This window comes from Sinocyclocheilus grahami, unplaced genomic scaffold (assembly GCF_001515645.1).
Source record: "Sinocyclocheilus grahami isolate Dianchi unplaced genomic scaffold, SAMN03320097.WGS_v1.1 scaffold122.1, whole genome shotgun sequence".
Classification (NCBI taxonomy): Eukaryota; Metazoa; Chordata; class Actinopteri; order Cypriniformes; family Cyprinidae; genus Sinocyclocheilus; species Sinocyclocheilus grahami.
In genome coordinates this window covers 834944-856868 of record NW_015505301.1, presented here as the reverse complement: position 1 = coordinate 856868, position 21925 = coordinate 834944, and the positions used below count along the sequence as shown (strand labels likewise).

General features: G+C 35.9%; 1 protein-coding gene across 1 annotated transcript in view; it reads left to right on the top strand.

The window, feature by feature from the left end:
* The window catches only part of crispld1a (cysteine-rich secretory protein LCCL domain containing 1a), a 26482-nt gene extending 6427 nt beyond the window's left edge, over positions 1-20055 (top strand). Inside the window, exons 3-16 of the mRNA XM_016278580.1 lie at positions 2380-2523; positions 7880-7998; positions 9786-9918; positions 16016-16131; positions 16250-16350; positions 16649-16795; positions 17282-17342; positions 17486-17552; positions 17639-17769; positions 17844-17887; positions 18437-18509; positions 18659-18734; positions 18812-18945; positions 19710-20055. Coding sequence (XP_016134066.1) covers positions 2380-2523; positions 7880-7998; positions 9786-9918; positions 16016-16131; positions 16250-16350; positions 16649-16795; positions 17282-17342; positions 17486-17552; positions 17639-17769; positions 17844-17887; positions 18437-18509; positions 18659-18734; positions 18812-18945; positions 19710-19761 — 1398 coding nt within the window. The 3' untranslated portion in view covers positions 19762-20055. The remainder of the gene's footprint in view (positions 1-2379; positions 2524-7879; positions 7999-9785; positions 9919-16015; positions 16132-16249; positions 16351-16648; positions 16796-17281; positions 17343-17485; positions 17553-17638; positions 17770-17843; positions 17888-18436; positions 18510-18658; positions 18735-18811; positions 18946-19709) is intronic.
* Positions 20056-21925: the final 1870 nt, after the last annotated feature.

Sequence of the window (21925 nt, the reverse complement as noted above, 5' to 3'; positions counted from 1 at the left end):
GTAAGTTTTGCCTCTTTGTCGCCATCTCTGTTTGAAAACCTGGAATTGCAGCTGTGTGTGGAATTATCTAGCTTGCGTGGGTTGTGAGTCGGCACGGTTCCAGCATGGATGAATCTAATGTTCTGAAGAGTATGTGTGGCAGTCAGTCACTGCACCGGTGTGGATATTTACTGTACTTCGCAATCACAAATTCTAGCCTACGTCTTGGAATATATGACCCAAATAAGAATTGTCACCGTATATTGCCATCTGAACAAGTAAGTAACAAGTCTGCCATGTTTGTTCTGACCAACTGAGGAAAAGAGCATTACCATAAATCTTGCTAACAATGGTGATTAAATCTAAAGTTCGGTTAGCTCATATCACATCAAACCGTTCAAATTATTATTATTGTTATACTTTATTCTCAAATGATTAATGTTAACAACATCAACATTGGTGACTATGAGTATAGTGTGTATTAGTGTATAGATTTCAATTTCTGCACAGTCTAATCTAATTGTCATACTCTTCGAATTTCATATTCAGAAATTATTTGAACCCAAAAAGCAAATTATCCAAACTTTTTCAGACTACTGCAGCTTGCACTCACGCTGCCCGTTGGTTCGGCTACATCAAAAATAAGTTTCTCAGTTATGAGGAGAATAAGAAACTTGCTCTGATTAGAGCCCTGCACCGGCTGCACGGGCCTCAAATAGCCCGAGACCCTCAGGCCCTAGCCCGCCCATGTCCGACAGCTTCTCCCAAAACAGCCTAGAGTGTACTACTGTTTCAGCTATTAAAATAGTTCCGTTTTGTATGCAATGTCAAAGTGATTATATTTCATTTCGTTTTTTTATTAAGTTAATTTAGAAAAACGTTTGGAGCAGTTTTTGTTTCGTTAAATATAAGTTTTTGTTTTAAAAGTAACGACCAAGTGGCCAGCGGCAGACAGTGAGCCTATGTTTGATCAATTTAGCCTTCTCAAATCATCACGACTTGACTAAAATAAAATCTATAGATATAAAACAGTTCAAGCATATAACAATGTTTAAACGTTAAACCTAGATAAATGTGCGCTATATCCAATAGCGCAGAGAGTGGAAGCTGAAGCACGCTTTGCAGGACATGGAGGCGCCAGCGCAATCACTTGCATTTTTTTCAGTGAATACGCCATCATTTTTGCTCATAAAGGTAAGAGTAATACATCATTCATAACTGTAAAGGGTCTACTTTTATTTGTGTGCACTCACAATATCAACTAAACGTTGTGCTTTTATAAAATAAAGAAAACAAATATGATGAGCTTTCTGCCGTCTCGTCTTCAACAGGAGCACTTCACAAAAATGACCCGAAACTCAGCAAATAGATGCCTCACAGACATGATAAATATATCTATAGAAAGCTTTAAATTAGCCGCTCTTGACAGTCGCGGTAGCACGGTCTCGTGTTGTTTCCACCAGCGGGGCAATTTTTGTTCCATCAGTAATTGATGGATGTCTAAAATATAAAAATAAGGAGAAGCCTAAAACAGGCCTGAGGCCCGGCCCGCGTCTGAGCTATGACGTGAAAATTGTCTCGAAGCCCGTCCCAAGGGGCATAAAAAAGTCGGGGCCCGAAATGCAGGGCTCTAGCTCTGATCTAACACACAGAAAACGATTTGACTGAAAATTTATCAGAAGAGATGAAAGAAAGATAGTGGTCATCTACGCAATTCGGAAAAAGAGGTGTTTTTTTTTTTGACTCTTTGTACATCAGTTATTGTTCATTGTAAATGTATTTGTAATGTAGATTATGTGTTACATAAATACATGAAATGTAGAACATATAAAAAGTGCTTGTGGATCGTTTGCCAGTGGGTGCCCCCCCACGCATAAAAGTGAAACCGCCTATGGGCCTAAGCAGCAAGGCAGAATGCCAGGGACCAAGTGATGACGTAATTGCGTCACGACGTAAAAAAATTGCTTAATCGATTCGGTTCTTTGTGAGTCTTACTTACTTCCCATGACTAGTTGTAAATGCGAAACAAGTGCCATGTCCTGTTTGTACCTTCCCTTCATCTGCAAAATTATGTTCCTATAGTGGAATACTTATAGTAGCCTAATTTTCAAGATGTAAACAAAAGCTTGGACAAATTTAGCTTTTTCTTCCAAGGTAACCCTTCCCCCATCTCCTTCTCTTTTTGTTGTACCTGTTTTATTTATCGGCTTTATTGCCTAAAAAGCTGTTCCTCTTCTCTTCAGTTACCCTCAGACCCTCAGTCGTCATCATCAGAACTCATCCACCATGGGTCACTTAACCTCTGCATTACTGAGGGGTCTCTCTCTCCTGCTGGTGACCCGGAGTGTGTTTGCCATGGTGCTGTTTAATGCCACAGATCTCGGCATTCTCTTGGAGAAGTACCTGGATGATGATGGAGACTGGATGGTGGAGAGACAGAGAAGCAAGAGGGCCATCGCTGCCAGTGACATGCAAGCAATCCTGAACCTCCACAACAAACTCCGGGGGCAGGTCTACCCACCGGCTTCAAATATGGAATACATGGTAAAACATCTCTACACTGCAACAAAGGATAAAATGTGTTGAATAACACATATTAGGAAGAGTTATCCACTGTGGTTTAGTGGTATGTGTACACAATACAACTTTGCAGTCAGTTTTGCATTGACTTGATTTGCAGTCAACGGTTTTGGTATTGCATAGAGGTAAAATTGTCATTTCAAATTCATGGGCTCTTCATGACTTAGTCATTTTGCAAAAATGATTTCCTTTTCAACATATCACAAAAGTGTGAGAATTGGGAGTTAATAGTCTTATAATGGGGAGCAACATGAATTGCCTTTTTATTATAGCCTGATGAGAAAGTAGTAGATTTTAATAAGCAGTCAAAAGAACTATAACTTCAGTAATATTAATAAGATTAATATTAATTATTAATATTTATAAATCCACTAATAACCTGTAAAATATTGTGACAGGAAAACAGGAAATGTTTTCTGTCCGCTAAATGAGACTTTTACAACAGTATAGCAGACTATACATAAAATGCATGTAAATATAAGTTGTTACTTATATAAGTTGTTACTTAATATGTCTTAGTAAGATGATATTTGCTATTTTGGTTTGCAAAACATAATGAAATGCAATACAATGATAATTGAGAGATGCACAAAAAACCTTCCTCAGAAGCCTGTTGTATTATATTTGATACTCATTTTAACAAAATGTTTCTAAAAATAAAAAAATGATGCATGGATAATTTAAATGTTTACCTTAAACGATTATACATAGATATTGTTATGTTTTCTTTATACAATTATTAATGATTTCTCATGACCTGAAGGTGGACATTTTTGGAATTATACTAAAAGGCATTTATTTGCTAAACAAAAGGATAAACTATCAATCACAGGGCAGAAGGTATTCAGAAGATTACATACAACAGGTTTCTCAGCAAAGTTTTGATGATGTTGATTTAGAGGCTTTAGAAATTCTTGTGTCAAAAGTATAGGGTTATTAAAAATAACTTGTAAAATGGGACTGCAGAAGAGTATAAATGGTTTATGTCTGATTTATTAAGCCTTGAAAAAAATGCTAACACAAGTGTGTATTTGTTTGTAATTAACTGGTCTTTGTTTGCCAAGTGAATGGTGGGGTTCCAGAAGGTTATGAGAAAAAAGAATAAAAAGGGACGAGATTATTACAGACAATTGGTGTCATTGCAGGATAGAAATAAAGTATAAAAATAATATGCATATTTGAAGGTTGCATAAACAGTTGTACAGCTTCAATGAACGTTTGATGCTTGTGGCATGATTACGCCCTGATATCTTTGCTCAAGCACTGTCAGTTTTCAATGGGCTGTTTAACAGAGGACCACACACTTGCATTATGTAAAGCACATATATATTGTTCTGTCTGAAGGATCATTGTCGAGATGGAAGGAATTATTATTCCCATTATTCTTCCAGTCATTCTGTGAAATGGACAAAGTTCCCATTCTGTGCAATTTTGACTCGTGGATATAAACTAGCAGAATGTCAGTATCTGAGGTGTTGTAAAACAAATACAGTTAAATATTGTTTCAGAAGCAGCATTTCCTCATGCTTAGTCTGGCTGGATTACCACCAAACATTACAAAGCCCTCGGCTCCCAAGAGGTATTAAAAGAACAGTTCACAACATTTTGTCTTAATTTCTTCAACAATTTCTTCACATTCTTTTTTTCAATACAACAGAATTTTCATGTTTGTACTAGAAACTGTCCCTTTAAGGTGTGTCTAAATTTGCTCTGTTTTACAATACCAATCAAACATTTGGAATCATTAAGATTCTTTTAAAAAGATCTTTTAAATGCATTCATTTGATTAAATATACATAAAAATAGTAGAAATAAAAAAACTTTTTCTGTTTAAATAATATATATATATATATATATACTGATTTAAACAAAAATATTAAGCAGCAAAAAACACATTTTTAATATTTATAATAATAACAAATGTTTCTCGAGCACCTAACCGACATATTATAATGATTTCTGACATATGTGACACTGAAAACTGGAGTAATGGCTGCTTAAAAATTCAGCTTTGCCATCACAGGAATAAATACAATTTTTAATATATTAAAATAAAAAACAGTTCTTTTAAATTGTAATAGTTCACAATATTACTGTTTTTACTGTATTTTTGATAAAATAAATGCAGCCTTGGAGAGCATAAGAGAAGTCTTCCGTAAAAAAAAAGAAAAAGAAAGAAAACCTTAAGGATTCCAAACTTTTGACTGGTAGTTTGAACCATTTGCTTCAGACTAAAATTAAAATAGAATTTTAAGCCTGGCTCCTTTGCACACTAAACAAACCAGTACCATGAGACCGTTTAATACAGTTTACACTCTTAGAACAGAAAAAATAAGTGGTGCATGGACCTCTTGAACACTAAGACCCATTTATATTTCAGCTTTTCAGAAAGACGGGCAGTGGTTTGAGAGATGCCTTGCAGGGATTGTTAACTGGGTGTCAGGAGTGGAGTTTGGGCAGCTCAGCAGAGTGAGGGTAATAGGAATGGTGTGATGGATGTGGAGACATGGAATGTGATGATGCGCAGCTCCAGCCCTCCACAGCCTCTTATAATACCGGATTTGGAATTCTAGGCAAAACAGCAGAATTCCAGACTGCAGCGGGGGAAATCGAGCAATCAACAGACCCTCGTTTCAACAGGCACACATACGCTGTACAGCAGCTGCAATGACTCTACATTTCTCATTTAATACTTTCCCTCTCAACAGAAAAAAATGAGCTCCTGAGGGACGCTGGAAATTTTTCACTTTCTTGGAATGTGACCAGATGACAAAAAACGTGCAGCTGATGAGGTGTCAAATGAAGTAAACAATGGCGTGTGAAAGAGTGTGAGTGTCTGCACTGACGGGACGTGTTTTCCTTTACTGGTCCTGTCTAAGTGCGGTCGGATTCTCGGGGGCCTCCCGTACCGAGAGCACTGTGCAAACAGAATCACTTTGCCTTTTTGAGTTTACAGATTTTGCAGGATAGACCATTTACTGGTGGAAATTTGCAGATCTGTACCCTAACCCTAACTGATGTTCAGTTATAAATTTTGACCACTAAACAATCTGTTTGTGGCTTAGGTAGTGTTCGATTTTGTTTGTATGCATGATTTAGTACACCCTAATACCTGAAGCCATTAATACCCTAGTAAAAAAATAATTATACATACATACTAATTATAGTTCAGATCTATTAACGTATTTACTGACATTGCTTGAGACTTATTTTTAAGCCTAAAATGTGCTTTAATGTCACTAGTGATGAGGATTGCATGATCTTTGAATAATATCAGTCTTTAACTGCAAAATATTTAAAGTGTACCTGAAGTATACTTACAATAGGTCCACTTTAGCACAATCAAACATACTTCAGTATATCTTTAGTTGGACTTCAGCACTACTTCCGCACAATTAAAGTGCATTAACTACAAAATTAGTTGTTCTAATTTAACAGACTTTAAGTATAACAGTTTAGTATTCTAAAAGTGCAATTGCAGGGTATTATATATATATAAAATAGAGAACCACGCGGCACTTAAAATAGAAGCGAATGGAGCCAATCTGTAAATATTAAAATACTCAATATGTTTCAATAATATAGATGTAAATAATGTATTAACATGATTTTAGCATAAAAACACTATTAACTAATGTTTTTAAAAAAATCTTTTTACTTTAGCTTTTAATTTGACTTTTCTAAAAATTCGTTTTGTTATTCTAATTGTTAACTTTCAATTTCCAACTTTTATTTCAAATTCATACTTTATATTAATTTCAATCTTTTTATTAGTCTTTAAACTTATATTAATAATATAAGTTTGATATTTTATCTTTTTTATTTTAAATATTTTTAATTGTAAAGCACTTGGAGGTGCATTTTTATAGGTGCTATATATATATATATATATACAGTGGGTACGGAAAGTATTCAGACCCCCTTAAATTTTTCACGCTTTGTTATATTGCAGCCATTTGCTAAAATCATTTAAGTTAATTTTTTTTCCTCATTAATGTACACACAGCACCCCATATTGACAGAAAAACACAGAATTGTTGACATTTTTGCAGATTTATTAAAAAAGAAAAACTGAAATATCACATGGTCCTAAGTATTCAGACCCTTTGCTCAGTATTTAGTAGAAGCACCCTTTTGATCTAATACAGCCATGAGTCTTTTTGGGAAAGAGGCAACAAGTTTTTCACACCTGGATTTGAGGATCATCTGCCACTCCTCCTTGCAGATCCTCTCCAGTTCGGTCAGGTTGGATGGTAAACTTGGTTGGACAGCCATTTTTAGGTCTCTCCAGAGATGCTCAATTGGGTTTAAGTCAGGGCAAAAATTATTTGACAACTAGAATGATACACAATTTTTAACAGAAAAATAATAATGCTTTTATAAAAGTATAAGATGCACATTTCTGCTGTTAAATTGTTCAAAAAATGGCCCCATTCACTTCCATTGTAGTCTATTATTTGTTGTTGTTGAGAAAATGAGGGATGAATCAAAATGCTATCATTGAACTTAACTTGTATTGAATGCAGAATATTCCTTTATCTCTACAGTATAAAGGCCCACTTTGATGGGTGGCTTAGCAAACCAAGCAGACATCCAGTTGGCAGGTGCTCACTTCAAGGATTAATGTCTCAGGCAAATGTTTCAGCTATTTTAGGGACCTTATTGGGGCAGGTTTACCGCTGGACTGTGCTTTGGGACTTCCCATGGAAAAAGTGTAACATGTATGGGCAGTGACAGGGCAGATAACTCCCCCGCCACAATTCTGGCTCAGGTTTCTCTCCAACCTTGAGTTTTGTATGCTTTCCATTCAAGGTGAAAGTGCTGTTTTACTTTTCCAGAATAATGAGATGTTTTTATTAAACAGCAAAATATGGGTCAGATGGACAGAAAAACACATATGTGAATGGCCTTGAATGATGTAGCTTGTGACCAAAACTAGCAACACAGAGCAGGAGCTACAGAAGACAGATACAGAAACATATGGAGAACATTATTGTATCCAAAAAAAGTTTGAATCAGGGCACAAGAGAAAGAAACCAGAAAGAAACCTGGTTCTTTCTCCAGCCTGCAAGCACACATTGTATTGAAGGCTAAAGAGAACTTAACCTGCAAAAACTGTCATACTATTATTGACTACAACAGCCACTGACTTTCACAAGACTAAATCCTTTTCCTGTTAACCCCATTATAAACAGGTCATAATCTTAACTACACATACAAAAGATTAGGGATTAAACAGCTTTGTTTCTGTAGCGCTCTACTTGCCACCTGTTTCCATCTGAATCTGTATTTCTCTGCCATGTCTCTGTATTTCTTTTAGGTGTGGGACACTGAACTGGAGCGGAGTGCTCAGGAATGGGCCGAGACCTGCCTGTGGGAACATGGTCCAGCTGGCCTGCTGCCTCAGATTGGTCAGAACCTGGGAGTGCACTGGGGAAGGTCTGAATGTCCTTTAGTGTTTTATAGCAATGTGAGCTTACTAGTCATTGAGTTGAACTTATATACAGCTAGAATTTAGCTTTATTAAAGGCACAATATGTAAGATTTTTTTATTAAAATATCCCCCCAAAAATTTTACATATTTTGCTGACTTGTGTACTTATATTATCCCAAATGTTTCGAAGAATGTTTAAATTACACGGACTGTGTCCATAGTGTCATTGTGTCGCCTGCCATTGGCGTCATAACCCCTCGACACCAAAGACGCTTTAATATGTTGTGCGTTTTAATAGACCGGTGACGACTGCACAGAGTAGCATTATGACAGAACTTTCAAATGTATCTAGTATGATAAAACAGCGCTGCTTTTTTCCCCCACATATGCATGACTGGAAGGAGGGGAAGCGGTCGACTGTGGCATAATAAAAGCTCAGCTGCTTTCGAGCCGAGTGTCAAGCTCGTTCAGCAGCCTCGTTTCGCTTCGACGGCTTTCAGACGACCTCTTTTTTTATTTTGAATACGAGCCCGCTAGCGGCGAAAATGACATATTGTGCCTTTAATACACTGCTGTTCAAAAGTTTGGGGTCATTGTGATTTTTAATTGTTTTGTAAAAGGAGTCTTAAAATACTAATAAAAAATACAAAATCTAACTGACCCCAGACTGGAATACACCAGTATGTCTAACATGTATTTAAATTAAACTAGTGAAATGCTATATTTCCATCAGTGTCAATATCAGATAGCACACTCAAAGACCACCTACATGCTGTTCACTGACCGCTTGATGCATATTGCATATACAACTCGAGATTGATTTTTAAATCTGGCAAACTGTAATCCGGTTGGCTTTAGTTAGTACGGGCACACATTTTTTTTCAGTCCACCTGGAAATGAAGTCAAAGGTACCATGCTGATACAGTGAGCTGTTTTGAAGAATGTTTGAAGTTAGTGTCAACAGATCTTTAAAAGATTCTGGCACTTGAGGGAATTTCTAGCAAGGGTTTGACACACTTTCTAGAAGTTTAACTAGATATCTAGATATGTAAGTATGTTCTTATTTTGGTTTCTGAGTCTGTGAGTCAACCATGCTAGACTATTATTGTGATGTCATATATTTCAGCTATACTTTAAGTAACACATAAACCAAGAGTAATACTAAACACATAAAAAACAAATGAACTGTGGTTTGAACTACTGTTCAAAAGTTTTGGAAAGAGATTATTCATTTATTTAGGACAGATTAAGTAGTTCAGAAGCAACAGTAAAGACTTCAACATTGTTGCAAAAGATTTCTATTTTTAAAAAAACCCTGTTCTTTTGAGCTTTCTATTCATCAAAGAATCCTGGAAAAAATTTATCATGCTATGTTTCCACAAAAATATTAAGTAGCACAACTTTTTTCAACATTGACAATAATAACTTAATTAGCATATTAGTGTGATTTCTAAAGAATGTGACACTGAAGACTGGAGTAATAGCTGCTGGAGTAAATTCAGCCTTGCCATCACAGGAATAAATTACATTTTAAAATATATTAAAATATAAAACGGTTGTTTTTAATTGTAAAAATATTTCAGAATATTACTGTGTTTACTGTATTTTGAGCACATAACTGCAGCCTTGGTGAGCATACGACACTTCTTTTAAAAACTAAAAAAAAAAACATCAACCCCAAAATTTTGAACAGTAGTATACATGTCAGCTAACTTTTGACTTTATATTGCATTAGTCCAATGCATTCAATTTAGGCTATTACTAATAATGCTTTTTTTAATGTTCACCCCAGATACGGTCCACCTACTTCTCATGTACAAGCCTGGTATGATGAGGTCAAAGACTACTCGTTCCCATACCCCCAGGAATGTAACCCTCACTGCCCTTTTAGGTGCAGTGGTCCAGTCTGTACCCACTACACTCAGGTAGATATACAGTAATAGCATAAGCACATCACATGTGTGCAAACCCATTTATGCATTTGACAGATCTGAAAACAATTCTGAAATTTATGGGATGTCAGTGAAGGAATTTTAATACCAATGTAATATGTGCTCTCGTTCTGGTTGTCAGCACTTCAGCTGCAGCCTTTTTAAATTGTTTGGAGTCTAAACAGGGCATTTGGAGAGCACCAGACAGGAGAGCATTGAAACGCTTCAGTCTGCTACTAGTGAACATGAGTTATGAGCCAATATCTGTGTGCCTTTTTGACAATGATTCTTAGATGTTAGAAGGCAGTTGTAATGGCTGTAAATCATGAAGTAGCATATTAAAACTAAAGACGCCTCAAGATAGAGCCTTGAGGCACCTCAAAATCCAGCAGTGACCGTAAATGGCAACAAAATATTTCTTCTACTAAACAGTTAAAGACTACCAAACCACCAAACATTTAAAGCCTAATTTAAAGTAAAAGCAAAAATGAAAAATGTATAATTAACACAAAAGGAGATTCTCTTTGAAGAATCTTCACACAACTCTTTTCCATACAGTAAGTAGGAAAATCTAACAACGGGCCAATCAGATTCAAGCATACAACACCTCATATTATAAAAAAAAATATTGACCATGGTCTAACTCAGTTGAGCTCCAAAAAACAACAGAAACTCCAATAAGATTATTTTTAAGAAAACACATTAAATGCTTATGCACTGTTATCCAAGTCTTGTAAAAGCCATTATATAGTTTTGTTTCAAAATGGACAGTGATAGGTTGGCTTATAACAAGAAATATAGTAAATCATATGGATATAACTACTTGTTTTCTTTTGTTGTGTGTTCTTTTTAAGATTGGGGTCATTGTATGGACAAGATGGGAAAACCCACACAAAAAGATTTGAATAGACTATAGCACATATTCCTTATGATAAAAATAGTGCCTAAGGCAATTTAAAGGGGTCATATGATGAGATTTCAATATTTCCTTTCTCTTTGAAGTGTTACAAGCTCTTGGTGCATAAAGAAGATCTTTAAAGTTGCAAAGACTAAAGTCTCAAATCCAAATAGATATTCTTTATAAAAGTTAAGAGTCAACCACGCCTACCTAAAACGGCTCGTTCTAACACACCCCCACATGTCTATGTCATGATGTGGGAAGATTTGCATAACGCCGCACAAATGTTCACGCAAAGAAAGAAGGCGTAACTTTTATTCTCGCTGTAGTATTGTTGCTGCCGCCATGTCGTGAAGACGCATGTGTGTTCGTGTTCTGTGTGTTTCGTTGTGAAAGCAACGTTTGGCCTTCCAAAAGAGGACGATATCCGCTTTGTCATGCCTAGAACTTCGTGCTGTGGATCGCCGGATCGGCTTTCACCGTGGACGAAGCGGAGTCCAGCCCGGGGTCGTCACATGTGGTTGCCGCAAGCCCGCCAGCCGCTCCTTTGTCGAATCCGCCGGCCGCACCGTTCTCAAGCTCGCCGGCCTCCGCTCACTCAAGCCGGCCTCCGCTCACTCTAGCCCGCCGTGTGAAACTACTTTGTTTGGCCTTCCAAAAGAGGACACGACTAGAAATCAGTGGTTAAGTTGTATTTACAACACTGTTCCAGAACAGTTCAACCCAAATATTCAGATGTGTGCAGCACATTTTATGGAGGACTGTTTCCTGATCCTGGAAGAGTAGACTACAATGATTCACGGACTGTAAGTACATTTTAATTTTAAGGATTTGTCACTGATGATTCAAGTACGAGTTTTGAGCAGTGTAGAGTAGCGCTTGTTGTCATTTCTCTGATCACAAATGCAGACATGGTTTTATGTTTACGCGGCGCGTATTTTGAGCTGGGGGGGGGGCTGAGAAATAAAACGGGGCGGGGGGGATGGGAGGTGGGGGGGTCACGTGACAATAGTGATGCGAGAAGACTGACACTATGATGGCGGATCCAAAGTGCAACTTTTGTTAATAAAACTTTATTCGTTTAATAACCTATAAGTGAATGTCTTTGTTGCTGGGTTTTCACTAAAAAAATAACAATGAACCACAAACTAAGCATTTGTTTTAAATAAGGGGAAAGACCTTATTTATTTGGGTTACAACGGCTATATCCATCTTATCCATCATTTTGTCAATGCAAGGTAGATGTTTAATATATGCGAATTTGCCATTGTACTATTTTATGACTGATGTGTTTTAATGAATAAGATAATAAACCACAAACTACGATCGTTTTAAGGTAGCCTAAGGGGAAATCCATAGGCTATTTATTTGTGTTAAATGCGAGTAAAACATATGCTTATTTATTTTGTTAATAAAAGTTGAAAGTTTAATGTTTTTTTGTGTTTTTTGTTTTTTCGATTAATAATAATGAGCCATAAGCATGCATTTAAAGTAAGGAGAAAATCCAAAAACCTTACATTTATTTGTGTTACAACGCGGGTACATCAGTCTTATTCAGTGGTGTAGCAAGTCAGCGCCGGGCCCATATGCAAAACATTTGTATGGGCCCCCCCAAAATGTTATGGGCTCCAACTCGGTTAACTTAACTTAGGCCCTATTGTTGATTTTTCGGAAGTAAATAAAGTTATGTGAATCATGACTATTCACAAGCTGTTTTATTTAGGGTAGGCTATAGGCTAATGCTTGGAAATGTTGTTTAAAGTTTTCAAGTTCATTCATTATTTGTAGCACGCAAGCCACCCAATAATCGCAGCTTTGTGCTTTGTTACTACAAAGTCTCAGCCTTCTGTCAATTTTATGATAAAATACAAATAACAAACATCTTTTTACGCTCTTTAATTTGTAGTGAGATAATTCGCCTCAGTTCAAGCTGCATATTAATCAATTATATTTTCTTCTTTAATATTTGCAGCACGAAATAAACTTGAATATCTGAGTGCATGTTGAAAAAAATCAGAACAAATTAATACAAACGAATGTCTCATGAATCGATCAATCAATGTTTTTAAAAAAGTCAAAAGAATGACGGATGCCACAGACTTTTTTTTTTTTGGAGGAGTAGGCCTATGGGTGGAATTTTCACATTATATAACATGATTTTATTATCGTAATTTTAACTTTATTGTTAAAATATTATGACGTTAATCTTATTTATTTAGTTATTTTTAAACGTGGCACAAAAATGCTGCCTTATAGGCTACTGAATGCAAACACAATTTTGGCACATCAGCCCAAAAAACAAACAAACAAACAAAAAATAATAATAATAAAATAAAAAACAAACAAAAAAAGTCAAAAATAGTGAGGGGATATTTGAATTATTTGTTAATAAACTTGTTAATGATTTGAATTATTTCGTTTTAAAATAGTAATTTAAAGCATTCTATAGATATATTTATCATGTCGGTGAAGCGTTCCTGCTCAAGACCAAGACGACAGAAAGCGCATCCTGTTTGTTTTCCTTATTTTACAAAAGCACAAGGTTTTGTTGATATTGTGAGTGCACACAAATACAAGTAGACCCTTTGCAGTTCCGAATGATGTATACTATTACCTTTATGAGCAAAAATGATGGTGTATTTTTAAGTTTCCGCTGTTATTAAAAATAAAAAGCAAGTGATTGCGCTGGCGCCTCCATGTCCTGCAGAGCATGCTTTAGCTTCCACTCTCCGCACAAACAATTGGATTTTCGCCTAACAGCGCTAATTTATCTTGGTTAAATGTTTAAATTAATACTGTGAAATGCATAAATTGTTTTATGTCTGTTTATTTTAGACAAGTCATGTTGGTTTGAGAAGGCTAAATTGATCAAACATAATGCTCAACTCACTGCCTCTGCCGCTTGGTTGTTCCTTTAAAAAACAAAAAACTTGAATTTAACAAACATAAAATGTTCCAAACATATTTCTAAATTAACTTAATAAAGAAACAAAAAGAAAAATGACCACTTTGCCATTAAAAACCAAAACTGAACTATTTTAATAGCTGTGTAATGGGGAAGAGAGAGAGAGAAAAAAGACACGGGATCCAGTCGGTCTCGGGCCGAGAATTCTCATAAAGCTGTTGGACAAGGGCCGGGCCCATGCAGGGCTCTATTCATTCCCTTGTTGCCCCTAGCTCGGTGGGCCCCCAAACTGCCCGGGCCCATATGCACCTGCATACCCTGCATAACCAGACGCTAAGCCACTGATCTTATTTGTTCTTATCTGTTCATAAAAGGTTTATGTTTAATATAAGCGACTTTGTCATTGTAGCATTGTTGATGTTGTGTGTGTGTGTTTTTTTCATTAAGAGTAATATTGAATCAACCTTAAGAATTAATTTTGTTTCAAGAATAGGAAAAAAGATCAAAATAAGCGCTACAGATGTGAGAATGCCAGATTAGTTGCTGCTGAGGTAGACGCTCTCGCTCTTTCTCTGCTGTCTGTAGAAATTGTTGTTAATTCTTAATATGGGTACGGCAGAGACAGTCTATGTGCATTTAATTTATTTAATACACAAGTTTCACAATTTGAGTTGAATTACTGAAATAAATTAACTTTTCCACAACATTCTAATTGATTGAGATGCACCTGTAGACGCTAAACCACTGATCTTATTTGTTCTTATCTGTTCATAAAAGTTTTATGTTTAATATAAGTGACTTTGTCATTGTAGCATTGTTGATGTTGTGTGTGTGTGTTTTTCATTAAGAGTAATATTGATTCAACCTTAAGAATTAATTTTGTTTCAAGAATAGGAAAGACCTAACGTTAAAGATCAAAATAAGCGCTACAGATGTGAGAATGCGAGATTTGTTGCTGCTGAGGTAGAGGCTCTCGCTCTTTCTCTGCTCTCTGTAGAAATTGTTGTTAATTCTTAATTTGGGTACGGCAGAGACATGTTACAGGTTATAATATAATCCATAAATCATGTCAACAAATTATTTTTTAAGTCACTTTAATAAGTTTAATCAGTTGAAACGACTTTCACAGTCAATTTGATTTAACTTGACTCATATTTAACCGTTGCTTCTTGTCATTGTAGGCTTAGGCTACTTTTTTCAATGAATTTTAATGAATATACTAATTAATAAAATGAATATTATTTATTTTTTATTACATATTGTTCATTCATTTATTTTTAACACCACAGCCCCAGCACCCCCATTTTTTCGTGGGCTACACTCCAGGGGGTGCTGCAGCACCCTCAGCACCCCTACTTCCCGCGGTAATGGGCCCGATGCAACACAACGCGAAAAAAGACTGTAATCCGTAATTATGTCCCCACTGGATGCAACAAATGCCTCGTTTATAATGGGTTTTAATGTTTTTGTCTCGTCGCTCCATCACAGTATGGTAAGGGGCGTAACATTTCCGTCACACGCTTGAGGGATTTGGCCAATCACAACGCACTGGATAGCTGGCCAATCAGAGCACACCTCGCTTTTCAGACCAATGAGCTTTGTAAAAATCAACGCGTTTCAGAAAGGCGGGGCATAGAGGAGAAACAATAATGTACACTATGTGGAAAATAATGGGTTACACTTTACTTGAAGGGGTGTGCATAAGACTGACATGACACCTTCATAATCATGACATGACACCTACATAATCATGACATGACACATGTCATGAATATGAAGGTTTTTTTATGCATGTTTATGACAACTGTCATTAAGTGTCATTCGCTCAGTTATGTACTTTTTAATGCAAAGATGACATTGTTTGAGATGTCTTTGTTATGGGCTATGGTTAGGGGTAAGGGTAGGGGTAGGGTTAGATCAAATAATGTCATATTTGCATTAAAAATGACATAACTGATCGAATGACACTTAATGACAGTTGTCATAAACATGCATAAAACCTCCTTCATATTCTTGACTTGTGTCATGTCATGATTATGAATGTGTCATGTCAGTCTTATGCACACCCCTTCAAGTAAAGTGTTACCAAATAATGTTTTTTTTTTACCTTATAAAGGTAAATATACCTTATAAACCTTATAAAAAAATTTTTACCGCATAAACACATTTCCTTACACCAAATACACAAAATAATGTTCTTTTTAGCAACATCATATGACCCCTTTAAGGATAGATTTATTTTAGGCAGTTATAACTGATTGTCTGTTTTGCCTCCTTACTGATTCCAGCTTGTTTGGGCAACTAGTAGTCGAATTGGCTGTGCGATCAATGTGTGCTACAACATGAATGTGTGGGGCCAGATCTGGGCAAAGGCTGTTTATCTTGTGTGCAACTACTCACCAAAGTGAGTAACTTATTCATTGTTCTTCATTTAATATTAAATGCTGCTCTCATTCTCTGGCATTTATATTATGATAGCTTGTCAATGTTGTCTCTCCTTGTGTGTGTTTTGTCCTGTACAGGGGTAACTGGTGGGGATATGCCCCATATAAGCATGGCACCCCTTGCTCTGCCTGTCCACCCAGCTATGGAGGAATGTGCAGAGAAAACCTCTGTTATAAAGGTTTGTTATGAGCTTTTAATGAAGTAGCTTCCAACATTGTCCGTACGGACACTACTGTTCAAAGGTTTGGGGTCATATTTGACAGAAATATTACTGTTTTCACTGTATTTTTGATCATGTAAATGCAGCCTTGGTGAGCTTAAGAGACTTCTTCAAAAACATGAAAAAAAATCTTACTGAACACAAACTTTTGAATAGTAATGTATATATATTGTGTTTAATGAAGCATTCATAGATTTCTTGATGAATAGCATCCAGGCAAAATGTAAGACTGCTCATTTCTCTGCTCCACTTTCAGATGATGGAACAAATACACAAAGCCCACGTGAAGAAACAGACGAAAGAAATTCTATAGAACCAGCGGCCCCTCATAGCCCTGGGCCCAGTTTACAGGCCCCAAGTCCAACCAGACTCCCAAATGCAGTTGTGAGCAAAGAGCAGATGTGTAAGTTGTGGTCTCTGATTATACTTTCCATCATCATGGGGGAACCACTTTCCGAAATAAAAGTTGTGCTTGAAAAACAAAAAATTGCTAGCACGCAAATTTATTTCTGTTTAACTCTGATTGTTTTGATGTTCACCAGGCATGGATCTGTCGATTATTTTTTTCAAACATATATTTAATGTTGTAAGTCACTTTGTACAGCAGGGAGTTTTTTTTGTTCTCATAATGGTGATCTCCCTGCTGAGTATGTTTGCTTTGGGGAAGATGAATACTTGTGGGTTTTAAATTGCTTCCTTTGCTGAAAGTGGGTTTGGACTGAAAGCTGAGATCTCCTGCTGTTGGCCACCATGAGCTCCTGCTGGAATTCCACGGCTTGCTTTTACAGAACTGCAGGAACAGAGCTGTGCATTTCTGCAGTGCTGCTAAATTATACAGCATATCTAAACATAAATGAACCACCTGTGTTTTTTCTGCTTTGTTACGCAGCCCAGATTGTGACATGTGACACAAAGCTAAGAGATCAGTGTAAAGGCACCACATGCAATAGGTGAGATAAAAAAGCATGCCATATATACGTCACATGGGTCTTTTTCAATAATAATAATAATTCCAATATTCAGTCCAGTTTCTGCCATTATTTTTCCCAAATTATTATTATTATTGTTATTATTATTATTGCATCTGTAATAGGTACGAGTGTCCTGCTGGTTGTTTAGACAGCATGGCGAAAGTGGTTGGAACAGTGTATTATGACATGGTAAGCCTGGCATAAAGATCTTTTTTTCAGTTTATCTTATCACATATAGTCTAAACTTTTCACACTGACAATATTTTTGCCCTCAGCAATCCAGTATTTGCCGGGCAGGCATTCATTACGGTGTCATTGACAATGATGGAGGCTGGATGGATGTCACAAGACAGAGCAGAAAGGACTTCTTCATCAAATCATACAAAAATGGACTTCAGTCCCTTGGGTAATCAGTCTGCTCAAGATTGACTTTCATGCGCATTAGAGACAACTCCATCTAACATAATGAAAATGTTACAGGAAATACCAGAGTGCCAATGCCTTCACAGTATCCAAAGTTACAGGTAAATGACAATTACATGGTTCTCTGTAATACTTAATTTTGATTGGTCAGTTGTGTCATTCAGCAGGGAAATATTTGATATAATGGCTATTATCTCAAGTCTTCAGTGTGACATGATCCATCAGAAATCCTTCTATTATGTTGATTTGAGTTTTAACAAACATTTCTTATTATTATCAATGTTGAAAACAGATGTGCTGCTTAACATTTTTGTGGAAAACATATGTTTTTAGGATTCTTTGATGAATAAAAAGTTCAAAAGAACAACATTTGAAATATAATTCTTTTTCAACATAAATGTCTTTATTGTCACTTCTTGTCAATTTAGTGCACTCTTGCTGAATAAAATGTCGTAGTCATAATAATTGAAAGGTATTGTATATATTTTCTAAGTAGCTGAGGAAAAAGCACAATGTTCAATGTACAATCAGTCAGTTATCATTGCGAAATAAACCCTGACAACAATAATCACGACCCCAGTGCAAAACAGAAGGGTCTTGTTGCATACAGTACCTTTACTATTAATTTAATCATCTTTCCTTTGTTTCAGTAAAAGTTATCACATGCAAGACTACAGTTTCTGCGCTGTGCCCTTACCAGAAGCCTGCAAGACACTGTCCAAGGTAAAACTCGATCTGTAATGAACCAAACCCCCAGGTGAAATGTTCTTTTGTGTAATCTATTTAGAAACAAAACTTGCTGATAGCATTTGAAACTACTATTATTACACTGTCGAACAAATCTTTCCAACCATGTCTTTTCTTCCCACAAGGATTTACTGTCCTCGGAATTGCCTGCAACAAAAACCCCACCATTCTCGAGTCATTGGCACCAAGATTTATTCAGATGTAAGCTTTTTTTTTATTTTTCAAAATCAAACTGAAAGCAAGAAGCACTTCATTTTAAATGTAAATTTGTTTTGCAGAAGTCTAGTATATGCAGATCTGCAATTCATGCCGGCGTTTTAAGAAACGAATCAGGTGGTTACGTTGACGTGATGCCCACAGACAACAGGAAGCTGTACATTTCCTCGTACCAAAACGACATAGTCTCAGAAAGGTAGGTTTTATGCCCAAACTGGCCTGTGTGGAGCTGGTGTAAGGCAGAGTATGGGGCGGCCTGTCTCTCCTTAAGCGTTCAAAATCACAGGCCTTTATTAATAAAGCTGATTAGGGTAGAGCTGTACCAGTGGTTCCACTCCAAGCATGGTAGAGTCAACTTTTTTTAGTCACTTCGAAGGTATGGTAGACAAAATCACAGATGAATGAACGTGTTCGACAATTAAAATAAACATAGCCATCCCATCAGATAATCACAAAAGATACATCAAAATATCATAAACATCTATTTTCACTAAATAATAGTGCTGTCAAACGATTAATCGTGATTAATTACATCCCAAAAATTGTTTTTACGTTATATATGAGTGTGTAGTGTGTATAAGTTTTATGTATATATAAATACAAACACAAGCACACACACACACACACACATATATATATATATTTAAGAAAAAAAAAATATATATATATATTTAAGAAAAATATGCAATGTTTATATATTTAATATATTTATATATAATATAATAATATAAATGTATATACATGTAAATATTTTCAAAATATATACTGTATGACTGCGTATTTATATATACATAATAAATAAACAAACAGTACAAATAAACAAAAACGTTTATTTTTGATGCGATTAATCATTTGACAGCACTACTAAATAAGCTTTTCACCAAATGCTGGTCATTACGAACACACTTATGTTTAAGGCTTGGGAAACGTTGCTTATTTCACTTCTATGTTTTCTCGCAGCCTGCAGAACCCCACGGGAGGCAAGGCATTCAGGGTATTCGCAGTTATTTGAGCGTGTGCTGAAATCGCGGTCACTCATCGACTCGGTCTGTTGATTAGGCTGTAATAGTGACCATTGTGAGGCCACTTTTCTGCTCTAACCAGCCTGTGCTGTATTTTCTTTCACATGAATGTTGACTGAACTATTTGCTTTATAGATGGAGACCCTTTCCAATGCATCAAGCTGATTAGCCATTGTATTGCCTAAAAAGCATGTAATTAGAGGATCATTCAGGGAATATGGTGTCTGTATTGCAGAGAAAAAAGCACTTAAGGAGTATTAATCTTCTGTTATTGTTGTAAAGAACATTTTAGAGACTGTTAGCTTTTTAGTTTCATTACATGTTGAGGAAGTTCTCACTCATTTATAGATTTATTTTCTTTTTTTTTTCACTATGTATTTATTTTTATGTATTTTTTTGCATTAGGGCAAGAAAAGACTGCTGATATGGTTTTTGTTATGATAATTAAGAAAGTGGGTATAATCCTGCAGGGCAGGATACTACATCTGAAAACATCCAACCAAACATAATATGAAACGTCCACATCGTTAAAACACTGTAAATAGCTTGTTATGAATAGCTTGTCTATAGTATTAATTCTAATGAGGTGCTGTATGCATAGGTATTGTGTACTGTCTCAGAAAAACAACTGTATTATGATTTAATGATTTCGCAGGTTCCCAAAAACGAGCTTTTATGTTATGTCCAAATGAAATACTTTTTGTCATTCCTTAAAGGGATAGATCACCCAAAAATGAAAATTCTGTTATCATTTACTCATCCTGAAGTTGTTCCAAACCTGTATGAATTTTGTTATTTTGCTGAACACAGTAGATATTTTGAAGAATGTGGGTGAGCAAACACTTGACGGTAGCCATTGACTTCTGTAGTATGGAAGTCAATAGTTTACATCATCTGTTTGGTTACCCACATTCTTCAAAATAACTTTAAGATGAGTAAATGATGACAGAACTTTTGGGTGAACTATGCAATGGTTTTCAACTGGTTTGGTCACAACCAAAAATGAAACAGAGGGGGAACATTTATATTTTGTTGTTGATATAAAAGACATCCCCAGCTAACATGGAACATTCTGAGAAAATTGGTTGACGTTCTGGCAAGGTTCTCTTAAAGTTAGCATTACTGGAAAAATGTTTCTTCTTAATATAATGTTTGTTCAGAGTTGTCTGGTGTTTAGTAATGTTCTCAAAACATTAGCACAAAAGTGTTATCTGTGCATTGTTTGTGGAATCTTTTATGTCTGAAACATTTTATTTGGACGTTTATCTAATGGTTTTTAATTGTTACTACTTGTTTCAGAACGTTCAGAGAACAGCAGCTATTTTAGTCATGCAAGTACAGCTTTTTTCTGTTTAAAGGAATAGTTCACCAAAAAAATATTTTTTTTAAATCATCATTTACTCTGCCTCATGTCATTCCAAAACTGTACAAATTAAACACAAAAGAAGATATTTTGAAGAATTCTGAAGAACCAAACGGTTTTTGGTCCCCACTGACTTCCATTGAAGGGAAAGAAATACAATGGAAGTAAATGGGGACCATCAGCTTTCTGATTATCAGCATTCTTCAAAATATCTTCTTTTATGTTTAACATAAAAAAGAAACTCATACAGGTTTGGAACGACATGAGCGTGAGTAAATGGTGACAATTTTCAATTTTTGGGTGAACTATCCCTTTAAATGGGAAAACTTCAGAACTCTTTGAATCGGACATACTGTATATGTCAAAAAAGGTTGCAATGGGCACTTTACACTGTCCTTCTAAATGTCACAATGCCTGTTATAATGGCCTAATGTAAGCACATGATTGTATATATTTGTGTTTTCTACCTCACATTGTTTAAAAACATTTTACAATAAACTTCAGTAATCTGTTCCAATGAATCTCACACTTTTTTTACCTGAAAATGTAGTTATATGTTCAGCCCACAATGTGTTCATTATTATTATTTTTGGATTCTGGATTTGGATTCTTTTTTTGAAACCCTGGACTGGTACAATGCATGGACCACAGAAACTATTGAGGCCATCTGTCTGTAATGAAAACCAGATGGAATAATTTTCAGTGTTTACTGCTCTCTCACCCTCAACGTAACAGCTAAAACAATTCCCTTATGGATTATAGAATCATTTTATCGAGCAGCACGCTTCCAC